Source organism: Equus asinus, chromosome 1 (assembly GCF_041296235.1).
Source record: "Equus asinus isolate D_3611 breed Donkey chromosome 1, EquAss-T2T_v2, whole genome shotgun sequence".
In the NCBI taxonomy this organism is placed as follows: domain Eukaryota; kingdom Metazoa; phylum Chordata; class Mammalia; order Perissodactyla; family Equidae; genus Equus; species Equus asinus.
In genome coordinates, this window is record NC_091790.1 from 177,795,573 (window position 1) to 177,812,441 (window position 16,869).

At 37.8% G+C, this 16,869-nt stretch overlaps 1 protein-coding gene across 4 annotated transcripts in view; it reads left to right on the forward strand.

The window, feature by feature from the left end:
* PTPRZ1 (protein tyrosine phosphatase receptor type Z1) overlaps positions 1–16,869 on the forward strand; it is a 177,244-nt gene that overhangs the window by 78,726 nt on the left and 81,649 nt on the right. For all 4 annotated transcript variants that reach the window (XM_044760653.2, XM_044760686.2, XM_044760730.2 and 1 more), the window contains exons 3-4: positions 13,270–13,449; positions 16,181–16,332. In XM_044760653.2, coding sequence (XP_044616588.2) covers positions 13,270–13,449; positions 16,181–16,332 — 332 coding nt within the window. The remainder of the gene's footprint in view (positions 1–13,269; positions 13,450–16,180; positions 16,333–16,869) is intronic.

Genomic DNA, 16,869 nt, shown 5'->3' on the forward strand with positions numbered 1-16,869 from the left:
CTATCATTGGCAATACTTTTTGGTATTACTAGTGTAGCTGTCTTGAACACCTTTTAGAAAAGTGATATTTATTTTTTGGTGATGGACTGTGTGAAGACATGGATATTGCATTAACTAAGCCAGAGCAAACAGAGGAATTTGCTCTTCTGCAAGTGCATTGTTGATTTTTACCTTGTTCTTAATTTTGACTACTCCCTAGTATCAATTAGTTAAAAATATATAAAACAGATGTCAGCTGGGGCCCCCCGACCTTTCAGAGATCTGTGTTATGTTGGCTTAAAAGCCAGCCTGCCTCTTCATCCCTCAAGTTGCGCTGCCTGTGGAAGTCCTAAGCCCTCCTTAGGATTTCTGTAACTTTCAAGGGGCCTCCCTTCTCTGTGTCTGCTTCACTTCCTTTGCCCCAGCTCCATGCAGTCAGGCAAGGGCAGAAGACCTCATCCAAGAAGAGAATCTACTGAAATCTATTGTTACTGAAAAGGCTGTTACAGAATCTTCCACAAGTCTGGACGCAGAGTAGAAACGAGTTAAGATACTTCTGAATCCATGCAAAATATATTTTATTTTGCATAATAGATAAAGCCTTGAAGAGTCAATTTATTAGAAATCAAATATGGTTGACTTACATGACAATTTTAATATTTTATCTCTATTTGGGATTGATAGTCCCTTGGCGGTCACTCATAATATTTTAAAGTCTTTCTCTCCTTTAGCCTTTTTATGTATATACTTAAAGAATAGGAGCACTTGCTGGTTTAAGGGACTGTTGCAATAAATCTCTTTGCAATGTAAATGGATTACCAGCTTGTTTTATCTGATTTATAAATTGTTATGTACTGGAATTACTTATATTCAAAAACTCATATATTAAACCTCATCACTAAGAAATGAATTAGGAAAAAAAAAATGAAAGAGCCAGTGTTCAGACTTCTGTGCTCTGTTTACAGGAGTTTCCTGACTGAGACTAATTAAAAAGTAAGTGGAGATTCAGAAAGCAGAAAGGCTAGAGACACAGCAATAGACTATGTGGTTCTCACAAGCTGGTTAACGCCACATTAAAAATTTAATTATAGTTCATGATTCAACTTTAAGATTTTTAAAACTAGGCAATAAATTTGCTATCTTTAAATAGGAAGTTTGACTTAATTATCACTTAAACACTTTTTATTTTCTCATTTCAGACTTTTAATTTGGGTAATAAGGTTTCATCATCTATTTCTTTTATATTTCATAGGTTCTGTTAGCTCTCATTGAACTGTTTTTTACAAATTACTCATGAAAAACAAATTTTAGCTGTCATTATTTTCCTTAAATAATATCCATATGCAAGTTCTGTCTATAGGGCTTTCAGCTGGTTTGGAAGGACCACGATACAATAGCAAGCCTGAGAAAAGGTAGATTTATGCAAAAGGCAAACAGGCCTTTAATTCTTTGGGGGATTTTTTTTCCAATTCTAGCTCTTTCTATATTATTTTAAGAAACATTTCTGATTTTATTATGTTAGAAAGAGCAATCAAAATGATCACTGATGTCATATAATGTTTATTATTATTCAGCAATATACGTGTTTAAGGAATTTACTGCCGTTACATTATTCTTTATGTTGTTGCTGATGAGAGCACTATTTTATTGCCACTTTGCAAACAGAGTAAGGTAAAGCCTGAATTTTCTCATGGACAGAATCATCAGGCTAAAATTTTTATATCATTTTAGTCCCCTGAAACCAGCTGGCATGCTCTGAGAGGATCTGAGAATCCATAGTACCACTCAAGCTGCACCCACGGCAGAGAATTGGTCCAAAGAAGAGTTCAGTTAGGCCACCTTTATGCCACTCCACTTGATCATCAAGGCTCTCTGAGGAGAGCTTAGTGTAGACCGTAGAAAACTATGGCTCTCCCTCCCCCGAAACTAATGCATGGTTGCAGAGTGGCCATGGAGGATGACCATGGAAGAGAATGACTTAGCAATGAGTTCCCTGAAGGAATAGAAACTGTTCCCTCTTGACTGGTAGCACTGTCATCCTCAGTCACCCAAGCCAGAGTCATTCAAGTAGTTATTCACTACCTCCCCCTTCTAATTCCCACTGCTAATCAACTCCCTGGTCCTGAATTTTCCTTGTTTCTCAAATCTGTCTCTTCCTCTTTCTTTCCACTTCTCTCTGCCCTAGTTTGGATCCTCACTATTCTCCACCTGAAGAATATTAGGTGACAAAACCTGTTGCTGAAACCTCTTGCTAAAACTCCTAACCAATCTACCTGCCATCAATTTTGTCCTCAACTCTGTAACCGTAATTACCTACATAAAACTTCAATATGACGATGCCACCTGCAACTTAAATCCCTTCAATAGCCTACCTAAAAAGTTCACACCTCTTGTCCTGGCATTCAGAGCCTCATCATCTGCTCACCTCTACCCATTTCCTCTCCTCTCTCTGCCTTGCATTTTATGTATCAGCACATAGAACTTCCTGCTGTTCTTTTCTAATAACGATTCTTTCTCTTTTCTGTGCTCATACTATTCTTTCTGCCTGGATACCTTCAGCCCTGACTTCCTTCCCCACCTTTAATGTGATGATACTTACCCATCATTTAAGATTTATCTCAGGCATCTTGGCATTCGGGAAGCCTTCTTTATCTCTTGTCCCATTTGGATTAGATACAACTCTTTTGTGTCCCTAAAATATTCCATGCATATCTCTGCTGGCATACTTATTAGATTCTATTACAATTAACATTTGATACGTCTTGGGTCCTCACTAAAACATGAGTTCTTTGGTGACGGATGCGATTTTATTCGTCTTTGAATCCTTTGCACCAGACGTATTCTCACACTAGGAACTCCATAAATATTTGATGAGTGAGTGAATAAAATGAACTAAAAGCTATATTTAATGGAATTAAGTTTTGATGGGATCTGGAGATAATACAAAATATAGAATTCCTAGCTGGAGCAATGGATTTGTGGTATCTACCCACAGATTTCTTCTTAGTCCTTGCCCGTGACCAGTAGCATGCATCTAGATCTGATTTAAGAGAGAATTTTGTGATAAGTATATACAGAAAGGAGAAACTGATGGTTCTATGTAGGAATTAAGCCAGAATCTTTGGTCTTATAGGCACCAAAACAATGAAACAATGCTGTAGGAAAATTTATCAGAAGTCCTATCATAAATAGAAAGAGATCAGGTTATATATGTGTCAGACATCAACTCTGAATCCTTGGTACCTACCAAAGGCATGAAACAGAGCCACAGTCATATTGATAATAGGTATGTAGACAATAAGCATTGACTACAGACATGATGGTGTTGTCACTGTCACTGTTAATCTCTTGTGCGGCTACGTCCTTGCTATAAGACATTGGCTCATCAGTTATGGAGAAGAGGAAAAGTTTATGACCACAGGGGAGTTTATAGTGATTCCAAGACAACTTTCAGAGCTATTCTACAGGAAGAGTTTTTCTTCCTGAAACCAAAGAGTAATTTCCAGGGCTGTTTTTTGCTTCCATATTTGCTATCTCCTGGGAAATAGCCAGACTGCAGCAACAAAGAAAAGCAATCTCGCTCTGTGTCTCTCTCATCATTCCACAGATAGTTTGCCTGCCTCTCATTGAGGTCAGTTAGTTAACAGCAAATGCTGCAGAAAAGTCCTGCAGTTAATCAGCCTGCATTGCCTTCAGTCTCAATCCTGAATATTAAACACAGTGAACTCATTTGGAGAGAATCAGGCAAATATAAAGGTCATAACATTAATCACAAAGTTACCTAAGCCCTGAGCCTTTTCTTCCTTTTAGAAGTGATGGCTTGTCAGGGGGTGATAGAGCAACAAGAGCTCTTCGTGCTTCCTGGAGATTGTTAAATTTCAGTTGTGATTTTTCCAATTTTGATTAGTCAAATATTTGATAGCAGGCCACAGCAGAAGCACTGCAGTCTTGGGCTTCGTCACTATCGTTCTTAACATTTTATACTTAAAATGAAAGATGACAGAGGATGCTGTGTTTGTAACTGCTTAACAACTTTTTTAGAAAAACTAGCTTTCCCTTCCATACCAGATGTGAGATGGAGGGCAGAGGGAGGAGCTTCAACATCCTTTGCCAGATCCTCCAGTTTTCTGACCTTTTCTGGTTCCATCACACCCATCCTGCTGATCTCCACTGTAGGACTGAAACTCTGCCCTCTCTGCTTCTCCATCAAGGCTACTGAGCTTGCAAAAGCAAGGCACAAACAAAACACGAGCAGACACTTTTGAGCAGTGTCTCTACAAATTCCTGGTCTCCCACATCAGCAGACCCCTCAGTGCTTTCCATCAGTCTTAAATGTCCACTATTTCATTCTCCACTCTTTTCCTCAAGCCCACTCTCCTACCTGCCTCTCTCTTCACAGCTAATGACCCTGCTTCCAGTTTTCCTGAGAAAATAGGGAAAGGAGTTAAGAAGATTCATACTATCTGCCAGCCCGTTTACCTGTATTATCTCATTTACTATGCACAGTCTGAGAGACAAGAGATTATTATTCCTGTCTCAGATAACGTAACTGAGCCTCACTTGCTCAGTGACTGAGGTGAGTGGTGCCTAGAAGTGGTGAGGCTGGGCTGGAACTGAAGTCGGCTCAACTCCCAAACCTCGTTCCCTGCCATGTCGTGTGATCCTGGTCTGCACCTGAAGCTCTGTGCTGTGAACTGTCAGATCTCTCAGTCCCTCATCTCTGAGTGTTTAGAGACAAATCCATATTTTCTTGATTTTTTTTAATGTTTCTTTTTCTCTCATAGGCCAGTAATCCTCCATCCTTGGTCTGCATCTTTGCCCCTTCGGGACCTTGATCATGACCCTCCCATAACTTCGAGCTCCCTCTCGTAATAACTCTTTCCCCTCAATATATATGTATGTTTAAATCTCTTTATGTCTTTAAAAAAAATCTGTTCCTCATCCTTGCGTCTGTCTCTGGATGCTGCTCTATCACTCTTCTTTCCTTCATAGCAAGCTTTTTAAAAGCACTTTCTTAGCTATTTTGTCACCACCAGTCACTCTTCTGGCTACTGTGGTCTGAGTTCCAGGTCCATCATTTCACTGAATATGGGGTTTGGAGTTAAGAACTATCCAAATCCCACAGTTATCTTCAGTATGATACCTACTTTGGGATAATCCACCATTGTTGAAACCATCTTCTATGACTTTTGTGATACCCTTTTCTCCTAAATTTGCAATTCTCTTTCAGGCCACTCATTCTTAATTTATTTTTGTGCTTTCTCCTCCCCTCTGCTCCCTAAATGTTAGTGCTCTCCAATGTCTTATCATTGACCCTCTTCTCACTTACTGACCTTTATGGAAATATTTCATCCACATCCATAGTTTTAAATCACCACCTCTATGCTGATGTTCCCCAGTCTCTGTCTCTAGTCCAGACCTCTTAATGGCTCCCAGACCCATATTCTTGATTACCTAGTGAAATTCCTTGGAAATCTTAAAGTCTGTAGTCCAAAACCACATTCAAAATCTTGCTTTCCGTCCATTCTCCGTACAAACATGACTGGTGCCATGATACACCCAGGTACGCCCAGTGAGGATCTTAGGAGTCATTCTTTGTCCTTCCCCCTTGCTCACTTGCAAATAGGAATCCTTTAAAACCTTCCTAAATCCTTCAAAACAACACCCTACCTTTAGTCTTCAATTCTGCTGTGTTAGTTTGTACTCCCATAATTTCTTGCCTTAACTAAAGCTTCTTTACTTCTCTATAGGATTTATTTCACTCTCTGATTAAAGCATTGGTTAATTATGACCCATTATGAGTATCATCCTATTTGTTCTGCTTATTGATTTCATTTATACCCATCACAGATTATCAGGTTTTGATTTCTTGTCTTCAGAGTAATAATGTTTTACCATGTGAGTGTCCTTAGATCTTTTTCATTTTGTGTTATTTTTTTCCTGTGGTCTGCAAAAAATAAGTTTATTGCATTATGGAGCAGTAGTTTTTATCACTTTTTAAAAGATTTTTGTTTACTTTGTATTTTTCCAACTTGAAAAAGTCCTATAATTTTAAATAGGAACTTTGAAATAAATTTCTCACCTCTCTCTCTCCCTATTTATGCTGAATTTCGGTTAGTAATTTTCTTAACCATCATAGTGCTTAAGGAACATTTGTGCTAGCACTTTCCCAAATAAATTGATAACTACCTCCGTGACCTGTGTAACCCGCTGTCAATTGGATATATCAGCCAGGCTCGCAAAGTCTTTCTACTGTCCCGACGTGAGTATTCCATTAGGATAAATAATAAAGGAAAATGCAGTCTTGACTAAACAGCTTCTCATGGGAAATTGTTTGCATTTGATCTACTTTCTGTGTAGTTTTCATAGCAGCCATCATCTGCATTCGCCAACTGCTTTGCTTTTTCTAGCTCCAAAAGCCCTTAGCCCCAAACAGACAGACACACTGATTTGTGCATGGAAACACATTCTCGTTCTTGTTTTCAACGTGAGCAATTATCTCAGGCGTCCTTCTTTCTTTGTTTCAGCCAGTTTATGTATAACATTTACTGGTGTGACGTAAAATCACTTAATGATGGTTTTTCAGTAACTTGAGGCTTTAGTTTCTTATTTTTGAGGAAGCCTTCTTTCTCGAACAGCTGACTGCAGCATCAGAAAAATGTCTGCTTAAATATATCATCTTTCCATTTTGCTAGAGTTCTAAATTCGATGTTACATTTTCATTGAAAATAGCACTGGTTTATTTCATTTTTATATTTTAATAAACTGAAATTTAAATCCAAGTCGTTCACTGCTGTGATAGCTTTATACTGTTTCAGTGATTTTTTAATTTGGGCTTTTGGTATATTTGCTAGCATATATAAAGCAAGCCGCAGTAATTTATAAAGCTGTGATTTATAATGTCTGGAATCTTGAATGGAGTTTGTCAATTAGTAATAGATGCTACAGGCGTTACCACAGTCCACACTTCAGTATTACATTTATACTTGCCTTTTATTAATATTTTTGTATGTATACGTGTAGAGACGCAAACGTTTTCTTACATCAAAACCTGGACTAGGAAAGAAATTCATTAAGATTAAAAGGAGTATATTTTTTTCTTAATAATATCTTGATCTTTAAAGAATCAGTTTCTAAGTCTGCTCTTATTCAAATCTTGTTAAAGATCAGCAATTTACGGTAACCTTGAAAAGAAATCAATATTGAGATTTTCATCCTACTTCTATGAATTTTCAGTGGACCTATGCTGAATACCTTACACACTATTGGTAAGATTCACCAGGAATAATGCAAAGAAGTGAGAGGACAAACGATCCTTTTCTTTGACTTTCTTTTCATTTTCATCATTTTCTCACTTTTTTACCCAAATATTAAAGACTTGCATGGGCATTTTGTTTTTCTACTCATTCCCTCTTTATTTTACGCTTTAGTTTTCTTCAGTTGATATTTCTATGTTACAGACTGTGGAGTGCTATTTCCCTACATAGGATGTTTTTTCGAATGTGTTTCTATTTAGAACACTAATAGGTCAAGATGTATAGGACATGGACATTGAGGGGTAGGTAACTGTAGATATCTTATTGAAGCATTTATTCATTCAGGAAATGTTTATTTAGTCCTTAGGTGTCAGATCCTAAGAAGGGTGCTGACAGACCTATTTTGTTCAAATAAGTACAGAGTGTCTTGGCCGTTTGGGTTGCTATAACAAAATGGCATAGACTGGTGGCTTATAAACAACAGACATGTATTTCTACAGTTCTGGAGGCTGGGAAGTCCAAGATCAAGGTGCCGGCAGATTTGGTGTCTAGTGAGGACCATTTCCTGAGCTGCTATCTTTTTTGCTGTGTCCTCCTGTGGCAGAACGGGTGAGGGAGCTCTCTGGAGTCTCTTTCATGGGGCACTAATTCCATTCATGTGGGCTCTGCCCTCATGACCTAATCACCTCCCAAAGGCCCCACCTCCAAATACCACCACACTAGGGATTTGGTTTCAACATATGAATTTTGGAGAGACATAAACAGTCAGTCCCTTGCACGGGGATTCTGTAAAAATCAAACGAAGACGAATAGAAGATGCCTATGAAAATGTCCATTACTTATGCAGCCTCTTCCTTCCTGCATTCCTGCCAGCTTAATCTCTCTGATAAGGCAGCTGTGAGCTTCCTACTCTTCCAGGGCCTCAGTGCCCACACTGGTACCCAGGTGCATTTGATCACAGTCTGCCTTTCCATCTCCCTCTGTACAATTCCTGGCATCTGCTCTGCACTCATTGGACCTAGCTGATCTGCTCGCTTCTCTCTGAGCATTGCCTGCACTTTTCTGCCACCTTGAGGTTGTTCAGGTTCATCGCTCAACCAGACATACTCTTGGTTCCCTTTCTGCCTGTCAGATTCTGCCCATCCCTTAAGGCCTGCATTGTGTGTTTTTCATATCCACGTTTCCTCTCCTTCATCCCATCGACTCCTTTAGGCATTTATCTACTTTTTATTTAACGTGCCCCCAACCTTCTGGGATGCAAGAAGAAATAAGCAAGCAAACAAATGTGAGCTCATGCATTTCTCCTACAGAGCCTAGAATTGCTTTCTATTCTGTTTGGAAAAGAGAGTGAACAGGATATAAATATTGAATGCTGTACATTCATTTGGTGCACAATGACTATTTCACAAGCATTTAATTTGTTTCTACTATGTGCCAGACTCAGAGTTTGGCAATAAGATATAGAAAAAATAGATAACAGACGAAATACAGTCTGTTAGGTGCTCCAATAGAAGTAAGCAAAGGAGATTTATAGGAATGGTACGAATTCAGGTGAGTCAATAAAAGGATGAAAGAATGGATGAATATGTGAATGAATAATTTATTTTAGTTCTCTAGAGCTAATATTTAGTACTCTGCAATCCTCCTTATGAGTAACTCACCCTGATAATCTTCTGCTGCAATTACAACAGTGTCCTAATTTCTTCCTTCACAACAGTCGCTAATACCACTCAGGTGAATACAATAGAGTTCCTATGAATTCTGTTCCTATGAATATGAATGAATCCTGCTGTCTCAGATGCATCAACCTAGCTTTACAACATGGACTGAGGTCTCCAATTGAAACATTAAAAATATTAATTTGGGCATTTAAAAAATAATGTTTAAGTGTAAGGTTAATCTGTGTTTCATTATGAAACAACTAAAATATATTTAATGCTCTTTTGATCTATGTTTCATGCTTGTGCACAGTTTTAGCACTCTAATAGTTTACTTCCTCTGTTTTTCTGTTTATGATTGAAACATGATCTTTTCAGAGTCCTTTGCAAAAAGAACCTCAAGTTCTTCTTTTTTGTGAACTTTTTCTGTTTTACAGCCTTTTCACTAAAAAAATTCCTTTTACCGATTCTGCCTCTTTTATTTTGTCTTCTAATCACAAAAATTAAGGAGGCTTCCTGAACGTGTACTGTACTGAGCACCATGATCTAGTAGGTGTTTTCAACTGGGTCTACACTGAGTATAATCATTTGATGCACTTCATACATAATCCAGTTACTCAGGATCATTGTGCTATAAAATGTCAGACATCATACAATTTGGACATCAGATCTTTCTCGATATCCTTCAGCAGAAGTTTCGTAGATACTGCTCAAGAAAATTGTCATATAACAGTCAGAGGTGACTGGCAGTTGAGTTTAGAAATGTTTCAATTGGCCAGTTTTCTTTCTTTCTTTTTTTTTCTATTGCCATTTCATCTTAGATCCCTGTGAGCTCAAACTCATAAAACAAAAGACTTCCTCATTTTTTTGTCTGATTCAATAAATGTTTATTGAACACCTACTATGTGTGAGGCTTTTTAATAGATGCTGGAGTGTGGAGACAATAAGTAAACATAATTAATATCTTAGGAGAAGAAAAATAAAGTAAGGAGAGGGAATTGAGAATGACTAAGAGAGGGAAATGATTTCATATGTGATGTTCAGAGAAAGCCTCTCCTTTGAGATGCATTAGAGCAGAGACCTGATTGAGGTGAGAGAGTGAGAGAACAAGCCTTGCAGATATCTAGGGTGGAGTATTCCAGAAAGAGATGGCAGCAAGTGCCAACTCCCGAGGCCAGAAAAGAAGCCAGTATGGCTAGAGTAGTAATCACCACAGCGATAGGAAATGAGATCAGAGAGGATAGGAGTGGGGACATCATGTAGGATCAGTCAGCCATCTTAAGGAGTTTATATTTTATTCTGAGTGAGATGAAAAGGTATTGAAGGGACCTGAGCCAAGAAGTGACACACCATCTGATATGTACTTTAAAAGATTACTTTAGCTATTGATTGTATTAGTCTTCTTATGCTGCATAACAAATTACTACAAATTTAGTGGCTTAAAACAACACATATTTATGTCACGGTTTCCATGGGTCAGGAGTCAGAGAGGAGGGACCGTTTGTCTGGGTTCTCTGCTCAGGGTCTCATAGGTCTAAAATCCAGGTTCCAGCTGGGCCATGTTCTCATTTGAACCCTGAGGTCCTGTTCCAATGTTATGCAGGTTGCTGGCAGGATCACTCCCTTGTGGTTGCAAGATTGAGATCCAGGTCCCAGTTTTTTGTCTGTCTGTTTGTTACCATCTTAACCATTTTTTCTACTGTGGTAAAAATCTCATAACAAAATTTACCATCTTAATCGTATACTTAACAGCAGTAGTGTTAAGTATACTCACATTGTTGTGAAACAGATATGCAGAACTTTTTCATCTTGCCGAGCTGAAACTCTATACCCATTAAACAACTCCCCTTTTCTTCCTCCCGCCATTTCTTGGCAACCACCATTCTACTTTCTCTCTCCCTGAATTTGATTAATCATACAGTATTTGGCTTTTTGTGGCGAGCTTATTATTTGTTTGCTTTTGCCGTTTGTCAGGCTAGGGGCACTTTCAGATCTTAGGGGCCACTCTTAGTTCCTAGCCAGGTGCCCCTCTCACAAGCTGGTAACTTACTTCATCAAAGCTAACAGGAGAATCTCTCACACTTTCAATCTCTCTTTCCCTCCAATTTGCCAAGGTGAAGCCTTCTGTAACATCACGCACGTAATCACAGGAGGGAGTCCCCGTCAGCTTTGCCATATAACGTAACCTAATCAAGGGAATGATTATCTCATCATATTCACAGGTCCTGCCCACCCTCAAGTGGAGGGGATAATACAAGGTGTGTACACCAAGGCATGGGAATTGTGGGTGCCATCTCAGAAGTCTGCCTACTGTGTAAGTGGAGAACAATTATGGAAGGAGCAAGAGAAGAAACTAGAGACCAGTTTAGAAGGCACTAGAGATATCTAAGCCATTGCTTCTCAAAATTTAATGTGTATTTGAGTTTCCTGGAGATTGTGTTAGAATGTAGATTCTGACTTAGTAAGGCTATGGTGGGGGCCTAACTTCTAACAATCTCCTAGGCGACAGTGATGCTGCTTGTGGATTAGCAAGATCTAGGCTGATGATAACAGTGGCTTAGGCTAGGGTAGTATAGTGGAGACGACAAATGATCTGATTAGGGATATATTTTGAAGGTAGACCCAAAAGGGCTTGCTGAAGAGGAAACAGAGGCATCAGGGATGACCTCTAAGTTTAAGGGATGGCAAAGATTGTAGGAGGAACTTGTTACAGGGAAGAAATCAAGTGTTCAGTTATGGATATGCTGACTTAGAATACAAATAGAGATGATCACTAAATGCTATGAACAATAAATCATATAAATCATGTGCGGTGTTACTAGAGACCTAAAATTTTATGATTCTGTACACCACAACGATGAGACTCTTCCTAAGTGTGCTTGGAATTTATTGTACTGTTTTTAAAAATGTAAGCAATAAAAAAAGGCCTTATTGATTTGTGCAGCAATTTCTCTCTCTGCTTCTGTTACATTGACATTAATCAAACAAGCAGTGTTTTCTTGTCCCTGTGCCAATGTTCTTTACTGTGAAATTAACATATTATTTCTCAAATTATTAAAGCTGCTCGTAGAAGCGAAAATGTGCATCACTGTGCATATTTAAAGCATGTTGTACTCAAGCACTCTCCAGGAATAGAGCTAGATTTTAAAATAAAATAAATTTTCAGTACCTATTCATTCTGGTAGATGCCTCGCTAGGAGACAAATTGCCTAATTTTGCCTGGTCATATAGGCAGTTTCATGATGTGACTAATTATTATTTCTTTCCTGGGCTAAGTTATGCAGTTAGCTTTGTCCCATATTGAGAGCTTGCATGGAAATCAATCTTTACTGATTCCTTTATTACAGAAGGAAGATGGCCGAAACTAGGGTTGTATGGAGGGTCTGTTTACTTAGAATTTCTCTAAAAAATCAATCATGTAAAATCATGGCTTACCCACACTCATTTTCTGAAAGAAGAGCATTTGAAAGGGTCCAAGTTGAAAATTGTGCTGCCACCCTGCTCTTTCATGGGATGGCTGCAGAAATGCTAGAGTTTAACCAGAAAAAAAGTTTAAGACTTGGACTTGCAACATTTCATATATTTTAATAGACTTTTAAGTAGAGCATCCCTGTTCTTAGCACTGCTTTGGTGCTAGCGAAGTTAATGTCCAGTAACTTATGGTTATGAGAGATGGTTCTTGGTTTTGGGTAGGGGTGAAATAAAGGCAACACAGGGTAGTTTTGGTTTAGAGGACTGGTCATTCTGTGGAACACGTGAAAATTCACTTCACTGTAAGCCAAATCTTTCTAGGAAGCCCTGGGTTTTTTATCTTGTTGTTAAACAATAAAACTTGGTAAGTTTTATGACCAGAAAAAAAAGGGGAGAGGGAGAGAGAGGGGGAGATATTTCAAGGAAATCCTAGTGATTATGTTTTTATAAATAAGATCCTGAGCAGATGGAAATTAAACCAAAACATTCAATGGCAGGGGTGACGGAAGGTCTGAAGAGGCCTCCCCTAATGGAGAGTGCTGAGCAAGTCAGAACTTCACACCTGTCATCTGGACACCTTTCAATCTGGAACTCTGGGCTAGGACTGACTCTCTGATCTGACAGTTAGGCTTTCTGTTGATTTGGCAGAGTGTGATGGCTAAACAAAGCCATTTTTCAACCCTACGCCGATGTGGTTCTTCTTTGGGCCTCTTTTTCTTGTGTATTATATGAAAACCTAGAATCTATGTCTCACCATAATTATTTTATGAGTTAGTTCAAAGATGTCTCAGTTTTTCCCACTATTGTATCAATTTTTATAAAATGTATTAACTACTTTATAAAATAAAGTTTATTTTTTGCTTGATAACTTGAGAAGCTAACTTCTTCCCCTTTGCTTTCCCTAGGAGCGCTGAATCAAAAACATTGGGGAAAGAAATATCCAACATGTAATAGCCTCAAACAATCTCCTATCAATATTGATGGAGATCTTACTCAAGTGAATGTGAATCTTAAGAAACTTAAATTTCAGGGCTGGGATAGAACATCTTTGGAAAACACGTTCATTCATAACACTGGGAAAACAGGTAAAACGTTTGCATTTTGTTTGTGGCTTTAGTATGTTTTTTAGACCTAGAGGATGTTTAGATTAGTTTCATCTCATTTTCCTTTGAATAGTGCACTATGAACTGGATAGAAAGTATAGGTAGAAAAAATCAAGTAGAACATAGAAAATTGGAAGTTTAGACAATGTTTTGAAAATGTGTTCAAAAAATACAATGACCAAGGCCTGGTCCCATGGCCCAGTGGTTAAGTTCGCTTGCTCCACTTTGGTGGCCCAGGGTTTCTCTGGTTTGGATCCTGGACGCAGACCTAGCACCACTCATCAGGCCATGCTGAGGCAGCGTCCTACCTAGCACAACCAGAGGCACTCACAACTAGAGTATACAACTATATAGCGGGGTCTTTGGGAAGAAGAAGAAGAAAAACAATCAGATGGGCAACAGATATTAGCTCAGATGCCAATCTTTAAAATAAATAAATAAATGAACAAAATGACCAAAGTCGTAATGTCATGTTCTCCAGTAATATGACAATATTTATACCTCCACTAGAAGATGTGATAAATATAATGAAATATATAGTTAATGTAATTTAATAACTCCATCACTGGTTAGTCACTTAGTCAATCAGGATTTCCTTTTCTTGAGCATTATAGTTCGATCTTGTCTGCTCAGCCTCATCCTATATTCCATATTTGGATATGAAAAAAGCGATCGACTATAATTGAATTTTAAGAAAAGAAAGTACTAGCACTTCTATGTAGAAAGTTTCAAATTGTATACTATCCTGGGGAAGCACTCTCCAAGTGCTTTTTTTTTGAGACTATCTTTTTAAAACATGCAAAATATAATACTACAAAAATAATTCCAGTAACCAATAGATGGACAAAATAGTTTTCAAAAAATGAAAAACTTTCCTTTTCTCATATTATATTTTTTAACATTTATTTATTGTCATATTTTAAGTGAAATTGTATGTATATCAGGAAGTTAGATAAAAACAAATATACTCATGGGAAAAAAATTAGAAAAAATATTCAAAATTATAACAGTAGCTATGTTGGGATGGTTTTATCATTAGTGAATTTTTTCTCTATTTTTCATATTTTGGTAATATAGTTATTTGAATATAGTAATTTAATTTTAGATCCCGTTAGTGTAGGAATTTTTCTGCATCAGTGACTGATACATAATAAGCACTCAATGAGTATTTGTTGAATGAGTAATTAAGATTATTACATGTTATAGTATATTAATTAAATACATAAAAATATTTCGTCCCAAATCTTAACATTTTCATTACCAGTTTTGAAGGATGTTACAAAGCAGTCAAGCATATAATCTCCACTCTGTTTTTCTTAGTGGGTGTGGTCAAGCACTTCATTTTTAGAGCCACAATTTTGGGTTCACTACTGGCTCTTTAAAGTGCAATGTGGAACCTTGAGCCAGTTACTTAACCTCTCCATGACTCAATTTCCTTATCTGTAAAATAGGGATTATAATGGTGTCTCCTTCATAGGATTGTGTAAGGATCAAATGTTTAATCCGTGTAGAGTAGTTAATGTAATGCATGGTGCATTATAAGTGATAAATAAATGTTGACCATTATTGTTATTGTGCTGGCCATTATTAAATGGAAGTTTATCTCTCTAGCTGGTTGGCCAACATGTGGGATTCAGTCCCTAATGCCAGCAGTGGTTTCTGCCTAATGGAACAAAGACCATTTAAATCTGATTGAGAGATATTGAAGTCTTACATTAGGCTCTCAAGAGAATCATTAATTTCTAGACGACTTGTAGTACCATCAAATAATATCTGCTATGGAACTCAAATAGGAGAGTTTAAGATTTCGAGGGTTACTACTTAGGGTTCAAACATGAGATGGCTCAAACCTCTTCAAGAGGAATGGGATTCCCAGTCTCCTTGCCACAGCCTAGGACAGTTCTGGAGTTTGGTGAAGCCCAGCGTGATGTTTGGAGGGGTTAGGAGGTGGGACAAAAGCAGCAGCTCGAAAAGGAGTAGAAATGGGGTGAAAGTGAGAAGGTGAGGGGCACTCCCAAGAGAAGGCTTTCCTCTCTCCACTCTTCTGTCCCTTCTCCCTTTACTCATTCCCCTCGCTACATCAAATGCCTTAGGGAAGCCGAGTTTTGGAGGAATGACAGTCTCAGGACACTGAATAAACAGGGCAGGTGCACTGGCTGGCTTCTGCTATTAAAGTTGTACAGCAGTTAAGTTCTTTGGTTTAATTTACATTGGTGGCAACAAAATATATTAAGTACATTGTACAGAGTTACAAGTTCAGCTTCCAAAATGACAGCTCAGTATTTTTTTAATTTATCCAATAAATGACTTTCTTTTTTTAAAAAATGTTTTTCTGTTGTTTTTTGGTTTTTCTTGCCAGGGAAGATTCACCCTAAGTTAACATCTGCCAATCTTCCTCCTTTTTGTCTTCCCTTCCCTCCCCACCCCAAAGCCCCACTGCATTGTTGTGTATAGTTGTAAGTTCTTCTGGCTCTTCTGTGTGAGCCGATACCATCACAGCATGGCTACTGACAGATGAGGGGTTTAGTTCCGCCCCAGGAACTGAACCTGAGCTGCCAAAGCAGAGCACGCGGAACTTTAACTGCTAGGCCATCAAGGCTCGCTCAATGATTTTCTTAACGTACTTTTAATAGAAGAAAATTTAGCGGAAATCTGTAATTTTTATTTTCAGAAACTTAGATGCAACTTTATTGTTTTGTTTTGATTTTTTCAGTGGAAATTAATCTCACTAATGACTACCATCTCAGTGGAGGAGTTTCAGAAATGGTGTTCAAAGCAAGCAAGATAACTTTTCACTGGGGAAAATGCAATATGTCATCTGATGGATCAGAACATAGTTTAGAAGGACAAAAATTTCCACTTGAGGTAAGTCAGTAGTTCTGCTGGCTACTATTTCATTTTCTAAATCATTGAGATTTTATTAGTTTGTAATCATGTTTTATAATTTATACAGTTATTTCCTGTTTACTTGGCTAATGTCTGCCTTCCTCACTAGACTAAGCTCAGTAAGACCCATATTTGATTTTCTACTTCCTGGTAACCTAGAGTGTCCCGTTATGGAGGATCCATAAATGTTGATGAGTGAATAAGTGATAAAATTCTTTCCATAAAAAAGAAAAACAAAGGAAAAAAAGGGGAAATTATACCAATATACTAGAGGATCAAAGAAATGCAAATTAAAATCAGAAAATTTTTTGGCTTTAAAATTGGCAAAATAAATATAATAGATAATGAGTATATGGTGAAGTCAACACTTTCATACATGTCTGAAGAGTATAAATTGGTAGAATTTCTGGGAAACAGTTTACTTGTTGTATCAAGAACTTTAAATGTTTTATCCTCAATACCCATCGTTTCAATTTGTAACAATTTAGTCTAAAAAATCATTAAAGTCATGCTCAA